At 41.4% G+C, this 27,666-nt stretch overlaps 1 protein-coding gene across 3 annotated transcripts; it reads right to left on the bottom strand.

Moving 5' to 3' along the window:
- Positions 1–28: 28 nt before the first annotated feature.
- On the bottom strand, positions 29–27,429 carry LOC141668719 (putative pentatricopeptide repeat-containing protein At3g08820). Of its 3 annotated transcripts, none has more exons than XM_074475707.1 (4): positions 25,016–27,429; positions 24,396–24,451; positions 22,018–22,072; positions 29–907 (listed from the first exon to the last, which is right to left on the bottom strand). In XM_074475707.1, the coding sequence occupies exon 1, from the start codon at positions 26,950–26,952 to the stop codon at positions 25,138–25,140; it is 1,815 nt and encodes a 604-aa protein (XP_074331808.1). In that variant the 5' UTR covers positions 26,953–27,429; the 3' UTR covers positions 29–907; positions 22,018–22,072; positions 24,396–24,451; positions 25,016–25,137. The 3 variants fall into 3 exon arrangements, with proteins under 3 accessions (XP_074331808.1, XP_074331807.1, XP_074331806.1); XM_074475706.1 differs by lacking the exon at positions 29–907 and adding an exon at positions 5,753–5,868; XM_074475705.1 differs by lacking the exons at positions 29–907; positions 22,018–22,072 and having other exon boundaries at positions 24,217–24,451.
- Positions 27,430–27,666: the final 237 nt, after the last annotated feature.

Below are 27,666 nucleotides of genomic sequence, written 5' to 3'. Positions count from 1 at the left end.
ATGTTAATAATTGAAACACTACGTGGTTTACTAGCCTCCTTAATAAATCAGCAATCCTTTTGGCTACACCCGGACCTATCTGATCCTTATATAGAGAGAGAGAGAGAGACAGTCGCACAGATTCAATTAAATCCTGGAGAGAATAATACATGGATACTTTGAGGTGTTGTATGTTGTTGTTGTTAGTAAGTATGGTTTTAACAAGTAGTACACAAGCTAGGCAACTATCTTCTTCATCTTTACTCCAATCTAAACACCACACGGAAGAAGATTCTCATTTTGTATCCACTCAAACAAATGTGGATGTTGATACAAGAGCAAGAGGAGGAGGAGGATACTCTAAACTCTTTGGAACACTGGGGATGGTTTGCAAATGTTGCGATGACAAGGGAGGAGACTGCAAAACTAAATGGCTCCAGCCTTGCCCCAATCTCCAGTGTCATCCATGGAAGATGCAACAACCACAGTGATACATAGATAGATAGATAGATAGATAGATGATTCATTATATATTAGTATTTCTGTATTTTGTATCCATCTTGTACAGAATTAAAGGGAAATGTTATCTAGTACATAACAAGATATGTGAATGGAAAAGGCTTTAGACATGCCTGATTTTGGATGTTCCTCACTTTCACTTTCTCCATTTATATAAAAACTAGTTGTATATTAATCCAACCATCAAGCGTCATAAACGATTTCTATCTCTCCTTCTTGATTACACAAGTAACTCTGGCAGAAGGGCTTCATTATACAATAAAAGAAACAGGCAGGACCATGTGTCCACCAAGACGGTAATCGTTAGGCGCTGACACATTGCATGTAGATTCAGGGTACAACCGCAAATCCCGCTGCAGCAGATTAAGTATTTGCTGATGACCCTTTGTCGATTGTGAGTTTTGATAAACTGAAACATGAAACATGAAACATGGACAAACGCAGACCCAAGGTCAGGGAGGAATATAAGAGGAAAAATCTCATTATGGTTGACAGACGTAACTGCCTGCAATGGTCTCAATGCACCAAGGACGATGGCAATGCCAGAAGCCAACCCAGTAAGAAGTGTTGGTTTTAAAGTGAAAGTGCAGAAACAATACAGTTTAATTATCTGCAATGAAAAACTTCTCTTCTCTTTTATTGCATAAAGAAACGATTACATATATAACTATTGAGAACTAGAAACCTACAAACCAGGAGAACATTCCCTGGTTTTTCTGTCCATCATCAACTACACTCCTAAACACACTCAACTTCCTAAAGACCAGTTCCTAATCCAACGTATACTTAGCTGTTGGTTTATTCAAACACAAAACAAATAAAACACATATATGTTTAGATTAAAATAAATCCCAACATACTCCCCCTTAATCTAAACATCTTCAAGTTTCCTGACTCCAAGCAGACTCCGCATCTTTTCGAATTTTGCTGCAGCCAATGCCTTGGTCAGAATATCGGCCCTTTGCTCATTCGTGTTAATATGCTTAATAATAACCAAACCCTGCTCAACACAATTACGAATGAAATGGTATCTCAGATCAATATGTTTGTTCCTTCCGTGGAAAACAGGATTGCGTGCCAAGTCTACAGCAGATCTATTGTCGATGTACAACACAACTGGACCTGTTTTGACATCAGTAATGTGACTAAGGACTCGTTGCAACCACACGGCTTGACATGCTGCAGCAGTGGCTACCATAAACTCCGCCTCACAAGACGACAGAGCAACACACCTTTGCTTTTGTGAGACCCAAGTGATCAAATTTTCATCCAAGTAAAATGCCATACCACCCGTGCTCTTCCTATCGTCCAAGCTTCCAGCTAGATCACTATCTGAGAATCCTGACAGAATATAATTCCCTCGCCCTTTTGTATAAACCAGCCCGTATGTCAGAGTTCCCTTTACATAACGACAAATACGTTTTACTGCATTTAGGTGTAATTCCGTGGGTCGTTCCATATACCGACTAACCATTCCCACAACATACGCTATGTCTGGTCGTGTATGGACTAAGTAGCGTAAACCACCCACTATACTCTTGTAATAGGTTGAGTTTACTGGACTACCTGTTTCGTCTGCATACAACTGCAACTTGTGCTCCATCGGATACTTAACAGAGTTACAGTCTCCCATTCCTGCTCGTTCCAGTACTTTCATGGCATAACTCGATTGCTTAATCTCGATGAAATCAGGACCTTGAAAGACCTCCAGTCCTAGATAATAAGACAACTTGCCAAGGTCAGACATGTCGAATTCACGACTCATCTCCCCCTTGAATTTGACAATGTCTGACAATTTTGAGCCCGTAATGATCAAGTCATCCACATAAACACCAACAAGCAAACAGTCTTGACCAGTACGTTTAGTGTAAACGGCATGCTCAAATGGGCACTTTGTAAAACCCAAATGCATTAAACACTGATTTAATCTAGAGTACCATGCCCTAGGTGCTTGACGTAAACCGTAAAGAGCTTTCAGAAGGCGATACACCTGATGCTCGGAACCTTGCTTCACATAACCTTTGGGTTGAGAGACATAAACTTCTTCTAAGAGTACACCATTTAGAAAAGCAGATTTAACATCGAGATGGTGAACTTCCCAAGCGTTTTTAGCTGCTAATGCCAATAATAACCGAACGGTTTCCAATCGAGTGACCGGGGCAAACACTTCATCAAAATCGACTCCTTGTTTCTGAACATAACCCTTTGCTACCAACCGAGCTTTATGCTTTGTCACTTCCCCATTTTGATCCTTCTTTAATTTAAAAATCCACTTCAGATCGATTGCTTTATGTCCCGCTGGTAAGTTGGTGAGTTTCCAGGTGTTATTTTTTTTAAGGGAACTGATTTCCTTGTCCATGGCATCCTTCCACACATGTTCCTTGACTGCTTGTTCAAAACAAACGGGTTCATCAATTCCCATCAACAGAAGTTCTTCCTCGAGCTCGATGGCAGTCGTGGTACTGTAAATATCACGGAGGGGACGAAATCGTCGTGGCGTTGTGCTGTCATCATATGTATCTCTTATGTCTGCATTATCTCTCATACTAGTTTCTTGGACTGGTGTGGCTTGCGTTGGTGGCTCAGTCATAGCAGTTTCTAAGGGCTCGTCTCCTGTTTCTGCTGCAAAACCATCCAGGACGAATGTCTGAGTTGTTGCAGTCATGTCTGATGCCCAGTCCCAACTGTCATGCTCATTGAAAACTACATCTCGACTGATATGCACACTCCGTGAGACGGGATCATAAAGACGGTATGCCTTGGTGCCAGGCTCGCGACTAAGGTGAATCACTAATTTACTTCTAGCATCAAGTTTCGTTGTGTGGGTAATGGGAATCTTCATATAAGCAGTACATCCAAAAACTTTCAGATTCTCGACACTTGGTTTTCGATTGTACCATGCCTCATGTGGGGTGATGGTAGACATTGAACGTGTGGGTAATTTATTCAGAATATGGACTGCATGACGCACCGCTTCTCCCCAATAATACGATGGCATCTTTCGTTCAGACAAGAGACTCCTGGCCATGGCCACCACTGTTCGATTACGGCGCTCTACAACACCATTTTGTTGAGGTGTATAGGGCGCCGTATAGTGCCTGGTTATACCCTGTCCTTCACAAAAATTCTGAAATTTTCTCGAGCAAAATTCCCCTCCTCGATCAGTTCTCAAGACTTTTATGCTCCGTGTTGTCCCATTTTCAACTGCTAGTTTGAACGTTTTGAATTTACTTAAGGCCTCATCTTTTGTTTTAAGCATATATACCCACATCATCCTTGTAAAGTCATCAACAACTAACATAAAATAGCGATTACCCGCTGGTGTAGCAGGAGTAATAGGGCCGCATAGATCCATATGAATCAATTCTAAAGCACTTAAAGCAGAAAAATCAGATTTTGAGGGAAAAGACTTACGCGTCTGCTTCGACATAATGCAGCCATGACAATGTTCCTCTGGTTTTCTGATAACGGGCATCCCATATGCCATTCGATTCTTTGACATTAATTGCATGGCATGAAAATTTACGTGTCCGAGCCGTTGATGCCACAACCATGCTTCTTTTGCATCCTTTGTCAATAAACACTGCTGCTGTGCCTCTTCAATGTGAATTTTGTATAATCGATTTCCAGATCGCTTAACCTGCATCAACATTCTCCCACAACTATCATAGACCCACAAATTTTCACCGTCTATAACCACTCTATTTCCTTCTTCTGAAAGTTGTCCAAGGCTTATGATGTTACTCTGAAGTGTGGGAATAAAATATACCCCCTGTAAAATTCTTGTTTCACCATTCTTGCACACAATTCGAATTGACCCCTTTCCTTCAATTTTCACCAATGATCCATCTCCAAATTTCACCTCGCCTTTCACCGTTCTGTCCAAATTTTCGAATTTTTCTCTATGTCCTGTCATGTGATTGCTAGCCCCGTTGTCGAGGTACCATGTGTTTTCCTCCACCTCTTTACTGTGGGTTACGCCCTTCTCCTCAGTGAAAGCTAGTATGCTGTTATCACACATAGCCATGAGCAATGCAGGCTCGTTGTCATTTGTCTGAGTCAGGTTTACCTCGCCCCTTTGTTGTCTTGATCTCACTGGTTTACGGCATTCTGCTGCGAAATGTCCGTAGCCACCACAGTTAAAGCACTTCACTTGGCTTCTATCTCGCACAATGCGATTATCTCGCACATGATAGTCCCTTCCACCTCCTGAAGAACTACCTTTACCAGGCCGATTCAGCCATTCTTCTCTCGTCAACAAGAGCTTCTTGTCACCATTCTCTTTCTTCTGCCATTCCTCCTCAGTTAACATTAGAACATGTCCCTCGCCACTGTCTGTTGAACCTTGTAATCGTTCTTCATGAGCCCGAAGCGATCCAACCACCTCTTCTACTGACATAGAATCCAAGTTCCCAAATTGTTCAATGGCTGAAGCAATTTGCAGGAACTTGGTTGGAACAGCTCTCAATAGTTTCTTCACTACTTGTCCTTCACCAATTTGTTCTCCCAATGCCCGGATGTTCGTTACCAGCCCATTGAGTCTCATGCAGAAATCCTCTATTTGCTCAGATTCTTTCATCTTTATTGCCTCAAACTCCGATCTGAGGGTCTGTGCTTTTGCTTGCTTCACCTTATCCGACCCCTGGTATAAAGTTTTGATCGCCTCCCAGGCTTGTTTAGATGTCTTTTTCTCTGCAAGTGCCAAGAGTACGTCATCTGGAATTCCCTGATAGATTAGAGCCATTGCCCGTTTGTCCATCTTCTCCTCAGGTGCAGCCTTAGGATCTTTAGGTTCAATTGCATCCCACACCCCATATGCTTGCATAAATACTTTCATATTTTGAGCCCACACAGTGTGATTTGATTTTTTCAGCATTGGACAGCTTAGACTGAAAGAACTCTCTTTGCTTTTACTCGTCTCCATCTCTCAAATTTCTCGTATGATCTTTGCTCTGATACCAGATGTTGGTTTTAAAGTGAAAGTGCAGAAACAATACAGTTTAATTATCTGCAATGGAAAACTTCTCTTCTCTTTTATTGCATAAAGAAACGATTACATATATAACTATTGAGAACTAGAAACCTACAAACCAGGAGAACATTCCCTGGTTTTTCTGTCCATCATCAACTACACTCCTAAACACACTCAACTTCCTAAAGACCAGTTCCTAATCCAACGTACACTTAGCTGTTGGTTTATTCAAACACAAAACAAATAAAACACATATATGTTTAGATTAAAATAAATCCCAACAAGAAGTGTGAGCTGAAACCCGAAAGTATAAGCAAAAGCAGACAGAAGACTTCCACCAAGCAATGGACCAAAACTATAAAGTAGTGAAACAAGGAACACGGAAGTATCCTCTGGGGCTGCAACGTTGAGATGTTGATTCAGTTTTACAAATTACAAAAACACAGAGTCCAACTGAATTTAGCACATGTGCAAACTTCATAAATTTGGATTAACCACCATGTATATGGCCAAACTCACCAGCATGCAGACATGTACACAAATTAACACGGTTATAGGCATGTTTGCACCAACATATCTAATGTTTTGTGGTCCACAACATGATCAATTTTTTAGTTTATCAACATATTTCATTCACCACTCAGCAAACAGAATTAAATCTTATAGTTTTGGCAGAAATTTTTGAATACAGCCCCCGGAGCTTCCATAAAGGCTACTGAAATTGTAACTGCTGATGCAACTTGCAATTGAAATAATTTCTATAGCATCCAAAGAATCACAAAGTGAAATATCAATATTATCTTTATACATGAAAAAAACTAACATAATTCTTATTATTCAATGCACATAGAAGATAATGCAGACCCTTGTAAAGTGTTGACGGGGGAATTTGGGAGCAACAAAGTTTGAGGTTCGCAGCCGGAAACAAGATCTGTGATGGCGGTTCTCCGTCGGAAACGTGAACAGTAATCGGTGGATCCGATGAACAGTATTTGTCGGAAAAGATGAACAGTGTTTGGTGGTGGTGATTATTGGGGGCTGAGATTGCTTAGGGTTAGTGGTGCCGCCTTTACGCTCTCGCTTCTGACCCCTTACAATTTGCCTACGTACCCCTATTTATAGGGGATCAAGCCCACGTAGTTCTTGGGGAATAAGAAACCTAATGGGCTTAGATTTCTTATCCCGAGGCAACCGTCTTCTACTAGCTTTAGGAATGTCTGCCGATGAGGCCCAACCACAAAGGCCCAAGGCTCGTCCGTGGCTTCGAGACTTCACGGATGAGGCATCTCCCTGGCCAAGGATAACCCTCCGCTACCAGCTGTTTCTCTAATCCGCAGACGCAGGTATAGCCGTGGTTCACCCCAAATGTTGGATGCATCCTTGTCCCCCGATAAGGAGCCCCTACCAGATTGCAGGACAAGTGATCCCAAGCTTTTGGGTGCAAAGTGTAGGATACTCCGAAGTCTCCCAACGAGGACACCCGTTGACTACAGAGACAGAGCTCCCAAAGCACACACCAGATTTCACCCCACATCCCCAATGAGGACACCCATTGACTACAGGAGGAGGCCTTCAGTCCAGGCATACCCCTGGAGGTCTCTGACCACGGACACCGCCTTTCCTGTAGATATGCTACAGGAAGGAGTTCTTCAATAGGATACCTGCATCAAATAAGTTAGTAATAATCATCTCCATCTTCCTTGAATCTTCCACAGAGCCCGTCCAAGTAATCATGTTAAGGTCTTCCCAAATTATTTTATCAACTCAGGGCGCACCCTAAGTTTTGCCTTTTGGAAGGACCCATTCTAGGAACCCTCTACCATTTCTACAGACACAGGGCGCGCCTTCTCTTTCTTTTAAGGGCGCGCCGTCCATTATATGGACGACTATAATTTCCCATCTACCCCTTTCTCAATAAGGCGCGTCTTCATTACATAGGGCGCGCCTACTATCTTTTTATGGAAAGTTAATCTTATATGTTCCTTAATTTTAGGCATTCCTTCCTCAATTTTGACTATTTTTATCAATCTCAATCTGAATATTGTTTATACCAATTTTTGGGCATAACAACTACCCCCAAATTCCATATGCTATTGAAAATGGGATTGAAATTTTTCTTCACCTTTATCAAAATTTGTATAAACAAATCTTCCAATACATCTTACAGAGGCACACCCTGTTCCCAATTTTTCCTTAAAATTTTAATGATGCCATGATAACCAAATAAGGCGCGCCTTCAGGAGGGCGCGTCCCAGAAGTTCAAACGGTTTAGAAACAGTTCTCCTGATTATTAGGGATTCGCGATTGATGTGACTGATTTGACAGCTGTCATCTTTTTACTATAAATACTAGTCACAATCAGTCATTTTCTTTTACTTTTACTCTCCCCCTTTTTTCACTTTCTCTTTCTACCCAAAGGTTCCAGCGGTATTGTTTTTCCAGAATCAGCCTTCTCTGTTACCACTCTCCCAATCTTTTCCAGTCAACTTCTTCTCCATTTGAAAAGGTACGAAAAGCTTCTTGTATTTCTGAATTTCGTTAAGTAAATCACATTGCATGTCATGTTACCTTTTCACTTCCTATTTCTGTTCTTGATAATATACATAAAATGATGTATGTATCGGTGTATGTATATGTGTAATTTCGAATTTTGTTGTTTTAGATCCAAAATCATTGGGTCTAACTTTTAAATTTGTGTTTTTGAGAATTTCAATCGTTACTTACAATCTGCACATGACCATCTGTGCCTTTAGAATCCACCAGCAACTTAGGACGCGCCATATCTTTAACTTCTTATAATCTGCACATGACCATAACAGGGTGCGCCTGTTCGTAGTTAAACACATCCTTAAGAATAGACTAGGATTTTATTTATGGCGCGCCTTCTCATGAGACGGCTCGTCTTTTATGATAGGATAATTTTAATCCCATCCCTTTTATTAGAGCACGATATCTTTTCAACACCCTCCTTTCACTGTTCTTAATTTTCCTTCTTCCTAATTTCTGAACTGGGACTGCGCCTTCAATCTTTCTTTTGGTTTTCTTGATAGCTGGAAGACGAGGGTGCGTCCTCTCCCTTTCACCCTTTCAAGGATTTCTTTATAAATTTGGGAATCTATTCGCCTCCAAACACTTACTTCGATCCTCAGCCTCCAAACGCTCACCATACCCCTGAATTTCTAAACCGGGTGGCGCGCCTTGTTCAAGACTCCAAAAAGGGTATCTTGATGGCAGACTCTTCAGACAGTTCTTCCACGGACAACATTCCTTTATCTCGTAGACATGGAAAGCAGAAGCTGGTCCAAAAGGATAGATCCCCAGCCCCAATTAGGATAGAACTGGACGATGATGACTGGTTCGAGAGTTTGAATGCTGACATGTATAGGGGTATTGAGAGGGGTGTCAACGTAGGTGCTGGTCCTTCCAAAGTTTCCTACAGGGCTGTTTCTCCAAGTCTATCTCCTCAACAAACACAGGGCGCGCCTACTTCTCCTACTTCTGAGGGCGCGCCTGAAGTAAATGTATCACCACTCCGTGATGAAGAAAATTTCTTTGATGAGGACTCCTTCCAGTTTTCTACCTCTCCTGAACCTTCTCCAATTCCCTTCCGCCACTGTGAAGTTTCTGACACCGAATTAGACTTTGATTGGGAAGAATTAGAGCCATGCAATTAAGCTATGAAGAAACGTTTCAAGAAGGAGCATGGGAAGCTTTTCTGCATGGGCCTGTCCTCAGCTTGTTCAGAAGAGCAATTAGGATAGCTCATGGAGTTCTATGATATGGAGGGCATATGGGCACACCCTTTAAGCATGATGCGGCCCCATATCTTCAATTACGGGAGGAACTTCAAAATCCCTAGGATGGTAACCAGCCCCAAGCTGGTATCTTTGGGTATAGGCGCGCCCTTACATCCCTATCTTAGGGAAGTGATAGAACTCTATGACGTGGCTCCACTCCAACTCTCTCCCAATAGTTACAAATTTATTCTGGCCCTGTTCATTCTCTACACAGACCTGGGTTTTCCTCAACCTTCAATGGCTGAAGTTAGTTATTTATTTAACCTGAGAAAATCTGGCCACGGATACTACTACTTGGTTGTAGACAAGCAACATAATAAGAAAGGTTTCTCCTCTAGAAAGATTAGCCATGAAAAAGGCTGGAAGGAAAACTTCTTTTACTTGTATGATGTTCTCAGATTAAGGATAAGATTTAACAAGTCACCAAGTAAGGGCGTGCCCTTTCTTTCTTTTCCTTATATTATTCCTATGTTCTTTCTTCCTTTTCACATCTTTATACTTTTTCAGATAGACCAGTGGCAAAACCACTTAAGGGCGTGCCCAAGAAACGAGCTGAAGCCCATCTTAGAGTGGCTGCTGACAGGTGGAACTTAAAAACCTTAGTTACCCGGACCAATTTGATGCGAGTAGGAATCCTTTCTGACCAAGTAGGAGCGAAGTGTAAATATGTAAAATTTAGGAAAGGTTCTCCTGTTTCCCGCGTCATTGACCTAGATAGTGAAGAAGAGGCTGAAGAAGAAGAAGAAGAAGAAGAAGAAGAAGAAGCAGAAGACAGCTCTTTTCAAGGCCAAGATCCTCCAGGTTCAACAATTGCAGAGTCTAAAGGCGCGCCCTTCTATAGTTGGCGCGTCCTAGATTTTTTTTTTGTTAGCTTTTGTGTTAGCTACTAGATATAAATTCTTGTCCATGTGGTTAACCTTTCCGCCCCTTAGGGCGCGCCCTTTCACTTTAGGCGTAGCACTTTATACATGTTTATCAATGTTATCTTTATCAATTACCTTTATTTATTGCTCTGTTCAACACACCTAACTGTCACGTTCAATTAACATGTTCTATGTTTTATGCAGAAATGGCTCCTCCAAGAATCCCCAAATCCTTTGGGGCGCGCCCTGGTGACAAACCCAAGCCTAAGCCGAAGAAAGATGCTCCTGCAGCAAGGGCATCCGTCCCCACTCCAACTCCTATTCCTCAAACAACCCCTATCTTGAAAAGGCCCGTGATCGACCTTACAGATAAACAGGGCGCGCCTAAGAGACATAGAGCAGAGGGCGCGCCTTCTGGCTCATCTGCTGCTTTGAACGCTCTTGGCCCCATGGGTTCCCTTCACGTTTCAGATGAAGAAGTGGAACAGTGGCAAGCCATGGACTTGGGAGATGCCGCTCGTGCCTCTATAAAGGCATCTTGCCAATTGTTCATCCACTCCACCCGAGTGGTGGACAAGCTTCTTGAAGAGGGGGCGCGCCTAGAGAGGCTACAGGGTGACAATAACATTCCGAGGAACACCCTCAAAGACAAGGACTTTTTGCATGCTAAGGCTATCAAGGCCAAGGACTCTGAAATCTCCTTTCTCAAGGATGATATGGCCAATCTTACTTCTCAGCTAGAGATTGCCAACAAAAAGGCTACCTCTCTCCACATTGAGCTTGGTGCAGCCAACTTGACGATTGAGTATTTGGAGGAGCAGCAGAAAATGGGCTGGCCTGATGAGAAAAGGGAAATGACTGATGAAGTATTTGCAAATGGTTTCCACTTCTACAGGATTGGTTTCGTGGCCAATGATCCTGACTACACTTTTGAGAAGTTTGGAGAGGAAAAGGTTGCTGAGATGGTAGAATTCAAGAGGGAGCATGCTGATGAGATCAAGGCGAGGAGGGTAGAGCTTGGATTAGAGGAAGGAGATGAGGGCGCGCTAAGTGAGGAACCTTTTAAGGACGCGCCAGAAGCTGATCCCACTGTTCCTCTTCAAGCTATTCCTCCAACAGACTAGTCTCAGGGCGCGTCCTGATTTATTTTAATTCTGCATCCGTACTAAAATACTTTTGAGGAGCCAGCCCTCTTTTGATGCTGTGCAAAATTGTATGACTTATTTCTTGCTACTTTTTTACCTTTGCATCATGACATTTCGTATGGCTTAATATGATTTTATCCTTTTCAGTATGCACAAAATTTGTTAAGGCACTTCAATTTTTTCTTGGCCACTTTATGTTTTCAAAATCATGACTCATACTTCCATGATGGTACGCCTTTATATCATGTTTCCATGAATTTGCAGTTAGTTCGTCATGACTTATGTTACTATAGGGCGCGCCCTTTGATATTTAGGGAATATTTATTAGCACATTTATGGGTGTTTTTCTATTTATGTGATCTCAAAGTTGTCCCCATATCATTAAGATTTATAGACTCCTTTCTCGTAACATTTTAGCAATGAGAGCGCGCCTTATTTCTTTTGTAAATAACACGTAATGTTTCCTATCAGTAATACCTTTGCGATATTTTACTCAAGTGTCAGTCCAAGGGCGCGCCTTAAAATGCAGGACTCTTACATTAGCTCATTTGGCTAGCCAAATGCATACTATGTTATAAAACAACAGTTATTCGATAGGGCGCGCCTCAACTTAGGGCGCGCCTCTGGTGTTTTTCAATGAAATTTTTATGTTAAGCAGACAAAGCAATTTGAAGTAACTTTTCCCTTTTATTGATATAATGCGCTCTAGTGCATAAATTACACCAGTCCCATGGCTACTATGCTCTATGGGAAAATTATTTGAAAATTTTCTTCCTTCTGCTAGTTCCAAGGTTCGCAGTCACATGTACTACCCCCTAGGCTAGGAGGAATTTATTTGCTACTAGTCTATTACATAAGAATCAAATAAGAAAATAAGGGGGACACAGTCACACCCTACTGATAATACTTCCGTAGATGTTTCGCATTCCACGCTCGAGGAATAAGTTTACCATCCAGATCTTCCAAGCGATAGGTTCCCTTCCAGAGTATAGATTTAACCTTGTACGGTCCTTCCCAATTAGCTCCAAGCACCCCGTGCTGAGCTATCTTAGTGTTAGGCATAACCTTTCACAACACAAGATCTCCAACCTTGAACGACACGACTTTTACCTTTTTGTTGAAATACCTTGCGATTCTCTGCTGATATGCAGCAAGCTTTAATTGAGAGTTCGTTCGGGCTTCGTCTAACAAATCCAAGTGAAGCCTCTGGTTAACTTCTGCATCTTCCTCAACAAACACGTCTCTCCGGAGGGATCCGGCTCCTACCTCCACGGGAACCATGGCCTCATACCCATAAGTTAGCAGAAAGGGAGTCTCTCCTCTGGTCGATCTAGGGGTCGTATTATAAGACCAAAGGACCATGGGCATCTCCTCTGGCCAATCTCCTTTTTTCTCTTCTAACTTTTCCTTCAAGATATGTTTTATGATTTTGTTTATAGCCTCCGTCTGACCATTACTCTGCGGTTGATAAACTGCGGCAAAGTCCTTTTTGATTTTCAAGTCCTCACAGAGCTTCCTTAACTCTTTACTATCAAACTGCTTCCCATTATCCGAGATGAGTTTGTAGGGGATACCGAACCTGCATACTATGGAATTAAAAACAAAATCCCTTATCTTCTTTGCCGTGATCGTGGCTAGCGGCATAGCCTCTGCCCATTTGGTAAAGTAGTCCACAGCCACCACGGCGTATTTCACACCCCCCTTTGCTTTGGGCAATTCTCCAATGAGATCAATTCGCCACATGGCAAAATGCCAAGGACTCGCCAATGAGGTAAGGGTGGATGCCGGGGCGTTGGAATAGTTGGCAAATCGCTGGCAACGGTCACAAGCCCGGACAAAATTGAAGGCATCTTCTCTCATAATTGGCCAGTAGTATCCTTGTCTGAGTACTTTTAATGCCTAGGAACCACCCCCGAGTGATTGCCACAAATCCCTTCGTGCACCTCTCTGAGAATATAATTTCCTTCTTCTATATCCACACAACGTAACAGTGGCTGGTTAAATCATCTCTTGTATAATACCCCGTCATATTTGACATACTTTACAGCCTGGTACCAAAGGCGTCGAGCCTGTAGTTTGTCTTCTGGTACAGCTCATGTCTGAATATAGTTATGAATGAGGGTCATCCAGCTTTCTCGTGGGACTTCTTGCATCTGAAACACCTCCACCTCCGGAATACTTGGGATTTCTTGGATTCCCAAAGGGATTTGTCCAAGTTGGACGCTGTCCATCTGTGACCCCATCTTGGCCAAAGCATCCGAAATACTATTTTCTTCCCGCGGGACACTTTCTAGCCTGGTACTTAAAAAAAATTCAATAGGCGTTGTGCACATCTCATATATAACTCTGTCCGAGGTCCCCGGGCATGGAAACCTCCGTTGACCTGGTTCACAACTAATTCGGAATCGCTCCGGACTATCAGATTCATGGCCCCCACCTCCAGAGCTAGTTTCAGACCGTTGATCAATGCTTCATACTCAACATCATTGTTAGTAGCATAGAATTTAAAATGGATAGCACTCATCAAGCGGTGCCCTTCCAGAGTGACCAGGACAATCCCGACACCTGATCCATTGTTGCTCACGGCCCCCTCGACATGTAATATCCACCAAGGGTGTGGTAGTTCCTGCCTTTTTTCATCATGAGAACTTCCTTGCGAGGTAGGTTCCGCCAACACTATGGCCTTGTCATCAACTTCTGCATCGAACTCAAGTATGAAATAAGCCAACACTTGTCCCTTAATTGCAGTGCGAAGACAATACTCCAAATCGAATTATCCTAGCTCTACTGCCCATTTTAACATTCTCCCTGACGATTCAGGTTTATGTAGAATATGCCGAAGCGGATAAGCGGTGCGAACTTCTATTCGGTGAGCCTGAAAGTATGGTCTTAACTTTCGTGCCGCAAAAATGAGAGCGTACACCAGTTTTTCCATGTTGGTATACCTGGTTTCCGCATCCAACAACCTTTTGCTCACATAGTATACGGGCCACTGCTGGCTTACTTCTTCCTTTACCAACACCGCGCTGACGGAGTATTCAGACACCGCCAAGTAAAGAATCAATGTTTCTCCGTCTTCTGGCTTGGCCAACATCGGAGGATTTCCCAACTGCTCTTTAATTTTCAGAAAAGCCTCTTCACACTCAGGGGTCCACAGAAAATCCTTCCCCCTTCCTTTGATTGCCTTGAAGAATTCTTTGCACCTATCTGATGACTTTGAGACAAATCGATTTAGGGCCGCAATCCTTCCTGTCAGGCTCTGTACTTGTTTGACGCTGGTGGGAAATTTCATGTCTAGCAGAGCTTTGATTTTTACCGGGTTAGTCTCAATCCCCCGGTGGTTGACCATGAATCCCAAGAATTTCCCTAACTCCACACCGAACACACACTTCTGCGGGTTTAACTTCATCTTATATTGTCACAGAATATGGAACATTTCAGCTAAGTCGGCGATGTGGTCTTCCGCCCTTTTGGACTTTACGAGCATATCATCCACATATACTTCCATCGTCTTTCCAATCTGCTTCTTGAACATTTTGTTTACCAATCTTTGATAAGTGGCACCGGCATTGATCAGACCAAATGGCATTCCGATATAGCAATAAAGCCCTATATCGGTAATATAAGAGGTGTGCTCCTGGTCAGGCTCATACATAAGGATTTGGTTATACCCGGAGTATGCGTCCATGAAGCTGAGCAAGGCATGTCCTGCCGTGGCGTCGACCAACTGATCGATTCTTGGTAGGGGAAAACTATATTTCAGGAACGCCTTATTCAGATCGGTGAAGTCCACGCATGTTCTCCATTTACCGTTGGGCTTTTTTACCAACATCGGGTTTGCTAGCCACTCTGGGTAGAAGGATTCTCGAATTAGTCCGACGTCCAAGAGTCTTTCTACTTCCTCTGCTAGGGCTATAGCTCTCTCTCCGCTTACGGCCCTGCGTTTTTGTCGAACCCCTTTATGCTTGGGGTCGATATTTAATTGGTGGCACATTACCTCTGGATCAATTCCTACCATATCAGAATGGCTCCATGCAAATACATCAAGGTTCGCCAAGAGAAATATTGAAAGACCCTCCTTCAACCTTGGTGCCAACTGAGATCCTATTCTCAAAACTTTACTCGGATCTTTTTCATCGACAGGGATTACAATTGTATCTTCCGCTGGCCCCATCTTCTCCGTCGGCATTGGTATCCGGGGATCTAGGTCAGGTGAATCATGGATTTCATTGTCTTGTAGAGAAGGGGCATCCCCTGTATGGGGAGCGTCGGCTTATTTAGAAGGCGCGCCCTGCATAGCAGGGGCATCAACTTCCTTGGTATGTTTTGCGGATAAGGGCGCTCCTTAAGGACATCTACCTCACACTCATCATGTTCGAGGCTTTGTAAGACATCGAATCTTCCTTCTAACCGTTCCCCGTTGAAATATGTTTGGACTATGGTGTCTAATGTCTCCTCTTCTTCCAACATCTCAATTCTGATTGTGTCTTCCAAGTATAACATTGTTGGGGGCATCCCGGAGGGATGCTCATCTTCTTGCTCAACATAATAGTGGACTCGGAAGGTCGTCCCAGCAACACGTTGTGGGACGATTCCTGATTCAGGACCTTAAATTCAAGCATCTTTGTTACCGACAATGGGCTTTCCCCCAAAGTACATGGCAGCCGAATCGATCCCATGACTCTAACTCCTGCGCCAGAAAAGCCATAGACCCACGAGTCTTCCCCGACATATCCTGATCAGGTAGTCCCATCTTCTTGAAGGTGCTATAGTAGAGGATATTTGCCGAGCTTTCATTATCCACGAAGGCTCTATGAACATTTTTGGTTCCGATCTGGATGGAAATAACCAGTGCATAATTGTGGGGGTGATGTACCCATCGGGCATCTGCTTCTCTAAAGGTAATATCCATGGACTCGCCTTTAAACACTTTGGGCGGTAGAGTTTCCACCCTATGAATGTCCGTGAAAGGCCTGAATCGAGCTTCCCTAGCGTATCTTGCCAAGGCTCGGTTACTACATTCCATCCCGGGATCTCCCCCGTAGATTGTTCGGATGCTTCCATCCCTGACGAATTTATTTTCCTCCAGAGTATCATTGTTTGACCCGCGCGGGGCTCGCCTTTCTTCTTCCTTTGCTCTGTCATCCTTGTGCTTCCTTACTTTCTTGACTACCCATTCACCGAGGGATCCTTCCTTGATAAGCGCTTCGATTTCATCTTTTAAGTGTCGACACTCATGAGTGACTCATGGTATTCGCAATACTTTTTCTTGTCTTTGCTTTGCCATGATGATAAAGCTTCAGGTTTTCTAAACAGCCCTCTATTTTTGTTTACTTCGAAGATATGCTCGATAGATGCGACCAAAGGCGTGTACCGGCTTGTTCTGTAATCATTATTTGAGGGAGGGATCCATCCCCTCCTCGTGCTTGCGGTATTCACCCGGTCTGGGCTTCGACTACTCCTTCTGTACCTTGGGCTTGGAGACCTATCTCTCTTCCTTGCTTTGTTTCTCTAACTCGCCTGTGAAGTCGGTTGCACCTCTGCCAGAGATTGTTCTATAGCTTTGAATGATTCTGCCAAAGCAAAGACATCTGCTAGAGTAGCCGGGTCTTTCCCTTGTAAGTGCTTCCAAAAATCCGAGCCAACCCTTAATCCTGCAATCAAGAAGCTTTTCAGGGCTTCGTCTGACGCTCCCCTCACACTGGTAGATTCAGCGTTGAACCTTTTGAAGTACAATTTCAAGCTTTCATTTTCCCTTTGCCTAACATTGGCAAGAGTTGTGACAGAGGGCGCGTATCTTACCGCGGCTTGGAACTTGGTTAAGAACAGAGTTTTCATCTGATCCCAGGAAGTGATCACTCCTGGCCCGAGCTTTTGAAACCACTACTGGGCACTTTCTCTAAAGGTTGCCTCCAAGAGACGGCATCGAGCCAAGTCCGGGACTTGGTACACATCCATCTCTATATTGAAACGACCCAGGAATACCACCGGATCCGAGTTTCCGTGGAAACGGAGATCGCTAGTAGTGTTGCGATACCCGGTCGGCAACTGTGCCTCTCTTACCGCCACCGAGAATGGGGAAGGGATTTCAGCTGTGGTCGTCACTCTGCCTTCCAGGTGGTTAAGTAGCCTTCTTAGATCTCTCACATTGAAAGTTACCACGCCTGGAATTGGCTGCATTTGAGACTGCGGACCTTGGGGTTGTAATGGAGGTACCTCCACTTGATACCCCCTAGAGGGGCTTGCTGCCGGTTCGTGTTCTGGGCGTCTTCGGGTATCACAATTATTTCGGGATTCCGACCTTGATTTCTTCCTTGATTTTCTTCTTGACCCTGGCCGCGGCCTCGAGCCGTACCGCGATCATAGTTTTCCACATCTCTGTGATCATCATGTTCCACATAGTCATAGCTGTCTGCTCAGTTATTCCAGCGGAAATCAAGGTGACCGTGGTAATTATCGCGATGATATCCCTCTAAGTATCTACCTCGGCCTCCACCTCTTCCCCTCCATTGAGGCCTTCTCCAACGATCGTTTCCATACCCACGACCATATCGATCCAGCGATCTGCGGGGAGGACCTCTCTCATGATCGCGGTGCCGCTCCCGATTTTCCTGGGACTTCAGGGGCACACGCGTTGGGTCGCGGTGTCGCTCCCGATTTTCCTGGGAATTCAGGGGCACACGCGTTGTATCATGGGGCGTCACATCTCCACGATCAGCTTCTTTCTGCCATTCAAGTAACAACATTCTTAAATCATCATCGCCCAAGCGGATCCCCAAGCGATCTTTCAAAGCTGTGAAGCCCCGTTGCTGATTCTCCGGCATCAACTCCGCCTGTCGGCGTTCCTCGAGACTACGTCCAGACCGGTGCAGATGGGTGCTCCCTGGTTGTCCGCCCGCAGGATTTCTCGACCATCAGCATCTTCTTCCACTAGCTCGATGATTGGGGACCTGTCATTGGAATAGTCCAGGCGTCGCGGGGTTATCGGCACACGCCCTCCTCCGGTGCGGCCGTGGCCGGATGAGGCATCCCTATTAGTCATGGGTGTTTTTCCAGGTGCATGAGCTGCACGGCCGCGGCGAAGACCCCTCCGGGCCTTGCGTCGCTCCACAGTGCTCAACCTTCAATCGAAACCATTCAAAGCATCGCCCATGCGATACAGTTTTTCCAACAAGTCGGCGTTGCTGATGAGCACAGGAGGCTGTCCCCCAACGTCCGGCGTAGGACGATCAGTCATTGGCGGAACGTAGGGTTCATGTTCATAGCCGTGATCAGAATCTTCTTCAGAACTTCTATCATAAAAACTTCCATCACGATATTGAGACATCCTTCCTCCCAGATGCAGATCTTGATTAGCCCCTCCTTCTAGCGCCAATTTGTTGACGGAGGAATTTGGGAGCAACAAAGTTTGAGGTTCGCAGCCGGAAACAAGATCTGTGATGGCGGTTCTCCGTCGGAAACGTGAACAGTAATCGGTAGATCCGATGAACAGTGTTTGGTGGTGGTGATTATTGGGGGCTGAGATTGCTTAGGATTAGTGGTGGCTCCTTTACGCCCTCGCTTTCGACCCCTTACAATTTGGCTACGTACCCCCATTTATAGGGGATCAAGCCCACGTAGTTCTTGGGGAACAAGAAACTTAATGGGCTTAGATTTATTATCCCGAGGCCCAGTAGAAAACCCACTAGAAACCGTCTTCTACTAGCTTTAGGAATGTCCGTCGATGAGGCCCAAGGCTCGTCCGCGGCTTCGAGACTTCACGGATGAGGCATCTCCCTGTCCAAGGATAACCCTCCGCTACCAGCTGTTTCTCTAATCCGCGGATGCAGGTATAGCTGTGGTTCACCCCAAATGTTGGACGCATCATTGTCCCCCGATAAGGAGCCCCTACCAGATTGCAGGACAAGTGATCCCAAGCTTTTGGGTGCAAAGTGCAGGATACTCCGAAGTCTCCCAACGAGGACACCCGTTGACTACAGAGACAGAGCTCCCAAAGCACACACCATATTTCACCCCACATCCCCAATGAGGACACCCATTGACTACAGGAGGAGGCCTTCAGTCCAGGCATACCCCTGGAGGTCCCTGACCACGGACACCGTCGTTCCTGTAGATATGCTACATGAAGGAGTTCTTCAATAGGATACCTGCATCAAATAAGTAATAATCATCTCCATCTTCCTTGAATCTTTCACAGAGCCCGTCCAAGTAATCATGTTAAGGTCTTCCCAAATCATTTTATCAACTCAGGGCGCGCCCTAAGTTTTGCCTCTTGGAAGGACCCATTCTAGGAATCCTCTACTATTTCCACAGACACAGGGTGCGCCTTCTCTTTCTTTTAAGGGCGCGCCATCCATTATATGGACGACTACAATTTTCCATCTACCCCTTTCTTAATAAGGCGCGTCTTCATTACATAGGGCGCGCCTACTATCTTTTTATGGAAAGTTAATCTTATATGTTCCTTAATTTTAGGCATTTCTTCCTCAATTTTGACTATTTTTATCAATCTCAATCTAAATATTATTTATACTAATTTTTGGGTATAACATAAAGTAATCAACTTTCTTTGGACTAATTTTACCATATAATGGCTTCAAATCAACCAGTCGGGTTCCAATTACCATGCTTCCGATTCTTTATAACGAGTAGAACTATAAGTTTCGGTTCTGGCATGATCCCTGGCTAATTCGAAAGCCTCTCTTGGAACATTTTGGGAATGCTGTAATTGCTGTAATCCCCGCCTTGGCAGGAGGCTATTCACCACTCTTTAACCATAAGGAATTGCTCCTTATTACTCTGATTGGCGCTTAGGGGAAGACTCATGACTAAAGACCGTTTGATGCAGTTCGATTTTAACACAGATTTGAGGTGCACTTTTTGTTAATGCAATAACGAATCAGCAAGTCATTTCTACCCTTATTCTTACTTATGTTTAGAGTTTCACTCTTTTGTCCTGGGGTATGCCCCTTGCATATATATAAATATTTTGGTTCTATAAAATTTGTCTTTCAGCTGAAAAAAATTCATGAGCAGTCTCGGTCTCAATCTTCCCATATCAAAATTCAAAGCCAACTTAAAATTAGATTATTACACTATTTGTAGGTCATAGCAACTGAAAGAACCAGAATCTACAAGGACTTGACATAAAAAGCAAAATGAATTACAGACAAATAAGTTCTCTTCTACAATGAAGCTGGTTAAACATTGGCTTTATTTGTTTATCGATTTAAATGTAATCATATATTTACTCTATTAACATAATCTGTAGGAAAGAAAACTATGACACTAGGACAGGGGACAACTGACTGACAGGCATAAGTATACAATGAAAGCTCTAAAATCTTCAAAAATAATAATAAAGCACTAACATTTAGATCCACGCTTACAGCTCTTTTTACTCATGTAGAAAGCCCAAACTCTTAGTCTTTACTCTTTATATATAGCAATGTAGTCTCCACGTCCAACAAAGTTTAATTATAGTTAAAATATTGTGATTATTCGCTTAATCGTGACATTTTTTCCTCTCTAGTGCATTTGTCAACAAAGTATATATATAGTAAAGAGCATCAGAATCTATAAAAAAAGGTGGTAACAGACGGGAAAAGAAATCATCAACTATATACTTCGACATGAATCAACTTTTTTAAAAAAAGGAGTTACTAGACAGGATAAAGTTGGAAAGCACAAAAATTGTTGTCAACGTCTGTGACGTTACCGTCATTCACTTGCTTAGCATCAAACTGAAACAAGGTTTTACCATCAGACCCTTCTAATTGATATAAGTGAAAAATGAAAACAAAAATTTCCAATAGCAGAAATTTAAAAGCACGCAAATTAGAAAGGTTTAGACATCCCACATTAGTGCACAAAGCCAAGAAGGCTAAAGGACACAATTAAACGCTCTGTAATGGAACCAAAAAGTACTGATAACGTCTTTAGAAATAAAAATTTCTAGCTCGACTTATTGGAATACAAAGATTCCAGCCTATACAGAAGCGATTTCTTTTAGGAAGCACTAGACTAAGCTTGAAATGGAGTATATATCACAGTCTTTCAGGATTCACTAGAAAGCAACTTGCAGGAAGCAAAAGCATCCAAACTTCAATGCCAGATTTGCACAGTTAAACAGAAAACAACCAGCATATATTCACAGAAATACTGATCACTTCTCTATATAGACAAATTCACTATGTAATGATCAGCAACAAAAATTTAGAATGCAAGGTCAAGTTTCAAACATTTAGCATATAGTACAAGAGGGATACTATGAGACAGAGGTGAGTAGATTGTTGTGCTCGGTACACCAAATGTGCAGGGAGGTGAAAATATATGTTATCCAATCACTTCACTCTGCATCCTATTGTTATTGATTTTCATATTCTATTTCAACATACCAATGTGGTATTCGTCCAAAAGATTGAATTTCCTGTCTAAATTTCTCTTTTGCAGTTTTGCCTTATGGTACAGATTTTATTGTAGGTAGTTGCTCATATTGAGAAGCAAACATGTAGTACTTAGATTCTGCCACCAATCTACTTCAGAATAAAAGGAAGTATGCATAGACCGGTTTGTTATATCCCTAAACCATACCGTCCTGGAAAGATTTAGCATCCCTCAATAATACTCAAATTGACAACAATAATCGCTGTGATGCAGAGGCCAACGTGCTAATCGAACTAAATGTCTTACTTGTGAATGTGTACTGTGCACTACACTACAAGCAAGGCAACTGCATATACCTGATAATGTAATTCCCTTTTTTGGAGCTCATTTGGCAAATTATTGTTGAGCGTACTGCACATAGTTAAGCATCATTCAGAACAAATATGGAACTGCTAAGAAAATGAAGATAGGGATCACAGGATACACATAAAAGGATAAGTATATTACGAAGCATAACGATGGCAAAATGGTCTGCAAGTACTTTGTCACCATCCACGAGTGCGGACACCATACTAATACGATTGAGCTTTAAGTACTCTACATTCTAGTCAGGCAGTCAAAAAAGAAAAAAAAAACTATTGACCCAAAAGATCTCAGATGTCTATATAAATCAATCTCATAAATCTAAACTAAAGGTTTTAGAAGAACAGAACAAGTTGCAAATTACAAAGTTCATCTACTTTACAGAATAAAGTACTAAAGGAGAAAATATCAATCCTGAGGCACCACATTCTCTTTTAAAGGATATACCAGGGAAAATAAAGAAAAAATAACTAAAATTCTTAAACAGTAACCAGAAAACTGAGTACTATACTAATATATGGTATTGAATCTGTAAAAATGACATGCAGCTTAGTTGAAGAAATATAAGTCCAAAAAAAAATCTTAAATCGTATGTCACTGGATCATTGAATATTAAGGTTGTGAAGGATCTAAAGACCAGCTTTATGCAGAGATTGAGATCAGAATGATTCTTATATAAAGAAACTAGAAATTGTTCAAAGAGTGAGCTTTGTTCAAACTGTATTTTGTAAATAGAAGAGTTTTGAGTGCACTGAATAAAAGTTATCAGCTACCAACATGGAAAAAAACCCCTGTTGCAATAAAAATGAAAAGGAAAGTACCAACATATTTAGATCCAAGCTCACAGCTCTTCTACTACAGAGAGCACAAACTTTTAGTCATTACACATAGGCCATAGCAATGTATTCCACGTTCAGTAAAGTGTGATCATAGTTAGAACTTTGTGATTATTCAGTTAATAGTCAACAATCATTGGTTCCTCGCTAGTCCAACTGTGAAACACTTGGAGCAGTACATCACTATTTATAAATACCAAAGAGCATCAAGGAGAGCCCAAGCTGTGTCAAAGGTGTTTCTAGTGCTAGATGCCCTGCCCCTATACTACGATACAAATCAAATATTGAAAAACTGTGTTAACAGACAGAAAAAGAATTGGAAAGCATTGAAATAGTTGTCAAGTTCTGTGATATTTCCGTCATGCACTTGCTAAGCTTTAAACTCAGACAAGTTCCATCACTCCCTTCTAATTGATATAAGTGAAAAGTGAAAACAGTTCTCCAGCAATAGATAGTTTAAAACATTGAAAAGGTTTGAATGTCTCGCTTTAGTGGACCAGGCTAAAACAACTGGAAACACGTGAGCAGGGGACAACTGAATGACAGGCTTAAGTACAGAATGAAAAACTCTCAAATGGAACAAAAATGTACTAATAACATCTTCAAAAAAATATAAAAAAAATTCTAGTCCGACTTACTGGAATACAGAGATCCCTTCGTATATAGTATGCAAATTGTTTTAGGAAGCAGTAAGAATAAGGTTAAAAAGGAGAATAACACTGTCTTCCAGGCTTCAACAGAAAGAAACTTGTAAGAAGCAAAAGAATCAAAAAATCAATGGCTGCAAGATGGGGACAAGAACACACCTTTCTTCCATGTCTCAGTCCCAGCTAAAAAAACCACTTCTTACCAGAATCGTAGATGATTAAGGCAGGTTGTTGGTGGGAACTCAAAAACTTTCACTTTGTTGTGCAGAAAATGTTTCTTTATGCACTGAACCTAAGTTTTAATTTGTAGTAATCTTTCACCTAAAGGGAATAGAGTTTATCATTACTGAAAATTGAGATTAATCTGTTGATTTCCATCAATACTTTATGCTCTCTTCTACGATTATAAAAATACTAGAGCAGTGGATTTCCCCCAAATACTTCAACTAAAACCGTGCTTGGATTGGTCTAGACTCGAGAGAGCTGAATAATGTAAAAATTTAAGATGGTGCATCTGGCATGACAACTACTTCATTACTTTTTTGGGTTACTACTAGATAGTTTCTTCAGCAAGTGGAGAAGATGATTTAATGACCACATAGCGAATCTATATTCTAATTTATAGAGCAAACTTGAATAAAAATCTAAATCCTAATTAACAACACATGCTTAGCATGCTTAATATATCAAGAAAAGATTCATGGTTAAATACTACTAACAAGTCCCCGATCTTAATTATACTTCCACCACACGTAACTTACTCTTAGAGACAAAATTATACAGGAGCATTTTTTTTTGCTAAATAAAACAAAAAAAAAAGCATTTTCAACTGCACTTTTATATCATCATAACATAAAATCTTAACACAGAAAGAAAAAAGAATCTAACCAACTCTGAGATGCCTCCATTCAACATATCCACTGCCATATATTCATGATCAATCCCTGTTTGCAATGAAACCAATAGCTCTTAAGGATCGTGTTTACCTATTTGGTGAATCTTGCGTATAATCAGTGAATTTTGATTGTTAGAGGTTGTTTGCAGGCTAAGATGGTTTCCAAGTGTACACAACCCTATGCACATAAATATAAACAATAAAATATAAAAATTAAGGTTTAAATATTTAATTTCAAGAACCTTTTAGTCAGAGAGCTATACGAACGCGGAAAGAGCATAAACTCAAGTAATGAGAATAGAATGTCATCACCAGTTACCAAAATTCAAGAATAGACATATACATAAATATGTTAAGTAGCTGTTAGGTTGGACATACGATGATGTTGTGTCTTAAACGAAAGGTACCACTATAGTTCACGATGGTGCAAAAGCTAAACACTTTAGTACACAGCCTCTAAAGAATGTGCTTGAAGAAATAGAAAGATGATAACATAATATCAGATGCCCTTGCGTAAACAATAGTCAGAATCTCTAGAAGAAACACTTGGATATATGCTAAAGAATAAAGATGCTCACTGCAGATTGTTCAAGACTTGAAGCAAAGAAATTACCCATTACTGATGCCTATTATTCTCCATTTTCACCAGTATGATCTGCAAAACGTTAAATATTGCAACACCATCGCTTATCTTTTTCAAAACATGCTATGCATCTTTGAAACATCACAATTTCCTTAAGTAATACCTAACTTCAATTTCATTGACAATTCGTCCAAAATATCAAAAATTTGTTCAATTTGTGGATGTGATGGGGACCCTGCAAGAAATTCATGGACAGTTCCTTCTATACTGATCCAACTATTCCCTGATTGTTTTCTCACACCCTTTTCTTTCATGAAACACCTCAGTTCTGAGACAGCGCCCCATCGACAATCACTAGCATATGCATTGGACAACAACACATAACCGGCAGAATTTTCAGGATCTGCTCTAATGAGCATTTTGGAGATGATTTCACCATATTCTAATTTATTGTGAAGAACACATCCCGCAAGTAAAGATCCCCATACAAAACCATTAGGTTCATATGGCATTGACATAACAACTTCAAGCGCTTCTTGAATGCATCCTGATCGCGAAAGAAGATCCACATAGCAAGCGTAGTGCTCCAATTTTGGGTAGATAAAAAATTGCTGGCTCATGTCTGCAAATAGATGACGTCCTTTTTCTAAAAATCCTGAGTGACTACATGCACATAAAACTCCAAGAAAAGTTCCAGCATCGGGGATCAAGCCAACATCTTGCATTTTGGAGAACATGAACAAAGCATCCTGTCCTTCGCCATTTATTGCAAGACCCATGATCATTACATTGAATGAGACAACATCCTTAGTGAACATTCCGCCAAAAACATCTCTAGCCCTTTTCAGATCCCCACATTTACAGTACATATCAATCAATGTGGTATTTAAGTTTCGGTTCAAAGCAAGACAGCCTTTCCATCCTTTAGATTTCATGTAATCATGAATCCGGACACCAAGTTCTAAATCACCAATTTGTGCACAAGCGGAAAGCACAGAAACCATTGTCACATGGTTGGGACAACTCTTATAATTATCTATCTGCTGAAACAAACTCAATGCCTCCAATGCATCTGCATTTTGAACATATGCACCTATCATAACGTTCCATGAAATCACACTTGCCTTCCCATGCACAGAAATTTTATTAAATATATGCCTACAATCTTCAACCTTTCCCAATTTCCCAAATAAATAAACAAGTACAGTATTCACCGCATCAAAACCAATTTCATTGGAACCGCAATTTCCTTCAAACTCAGATAGAATATTTGCCCACTTCTCACAGTTCTCTATGTCAAGATTCGAGCATGCAGATAATACACTGACCATGGTGTCATCATCCGGCCTCAAATTATCCCGAACCATAAATAAAAACAGCTGCAGAGCTTCCTCAGACTTTCCTAACTTAGCATACCCGGCAATTAGCGATGTCCAGCAACAAACCAAACCCTTACCAGGCATATCATCGAAAACCTTACGAGCAGACACCAAATCATTAAAACCCTTAGCATAAACAGCAAGAAGTCCATTACAAACAAAAGAATCATCACCGTACCCCAATTTCAAAACAAGGGTATGAACCTGTCTAACATAAACAACATCACTAGCTCGAAAACACGCCTTACAAATAAAAGAAAAGGTCAAGTCATTAGGCGAAAGTGACCAAAAATTCAATCTTTTAAATATCAAAAAAGCAGAAGAGAAATGACCCTCTTCAGCTAATGATCTTATAATGGCATTACAGGGAAATATATTAGGTGACCTCAAGTGACTAAAAACAGGGAGACTTAATCGAGACGGGTAGTGACCAATAAGACGAGTAGCTATAAGATTATCTTGATGAGCACCCAAAACAAAAATTTTAGCATGAATTTTAAGCAGGCGGGGTTTCGAAATACGTCCCTTTAAGATATTCGAGAAGTTGATGACTGGTAATGATTTTGGAAGATAAGTAAATTCCATCATTGATCAAATGTGGCATCCATTATTCTTCAATCTTATACAATTCATCCTTGACAATGCACATACAACAAAAGGTTATCAGATTAGTAACCCACAATACAAAGGGTTCACATGAGAATTAATTCAAACAGTTGGTGTTCATAGCAAACACTGCAGCTGTTAATTAGATTTGACAGTCAAAATTCACTTAACTATTCCAACAGAAACATATACTGAAATTCAAAGTACACCCTCAATATTTACAAATTTTTTTGGCGCGCAGATGTGGCCTATATTATTATGTATGTATTATCAATACAAGGGGAATGAAATAATTATATGTTAAATGTAATGCAATTATGAAATGTGAAAAAACCATTACACACTCAATTTAGAGCATAAAAGAAAAATAATAATTCCAATAATTTTAACGCCATTTAAAAAAATCAGATAAACTTTGAAAAAATAATAATTCAACACTTAAAATAGAATTTAAATAGGGGTTTGATTATTTGTTTGTTGTCGTATTTGTTAGGGCTTTTTTGGGTTAAATGACATTTGTGTTACTAAATTGATCACTAATTTGCAAGTGGGTAATTTAATTGAAAAAAAAAAATCAATTAGGTCATTAAATTAAAAATAATTTGCAATTAAATCACTTAATATTAAAAATCTTTCCCAAACGTTAAATTGCCTTTAACTTTAACGAAGGTCCGTTAATTATTTACACATCAATTT

Source organism: Apium graveolens, chromosome 6 (genome assembly GCF_009905375.1).
Source record: "Apium graveolens cultivar Ventura chromosome 6, ASM990537v1, whole genome shotgun sequence".
Classification (NCBI taxonomy): domain Eukaryota; kingdom Viridiplantae; phylum Streptophyta; class Magnoliopsida; order Apiales; family Apiaceae; genus Apium; species Apium graveolens.
This window is presented reverse-complemented; position numbering and strand designations above follow the sequence as displayed.

What these genes read in the sequence shown, in the direction of transcription:
- LOC141668719 (XM_074475707.1), bottom strand. Translation starts at nt 26,952, where the DNA reads ATGATGGAATTTACTTATCTTCCAAAATCATTACCAGTCATCAACTTC.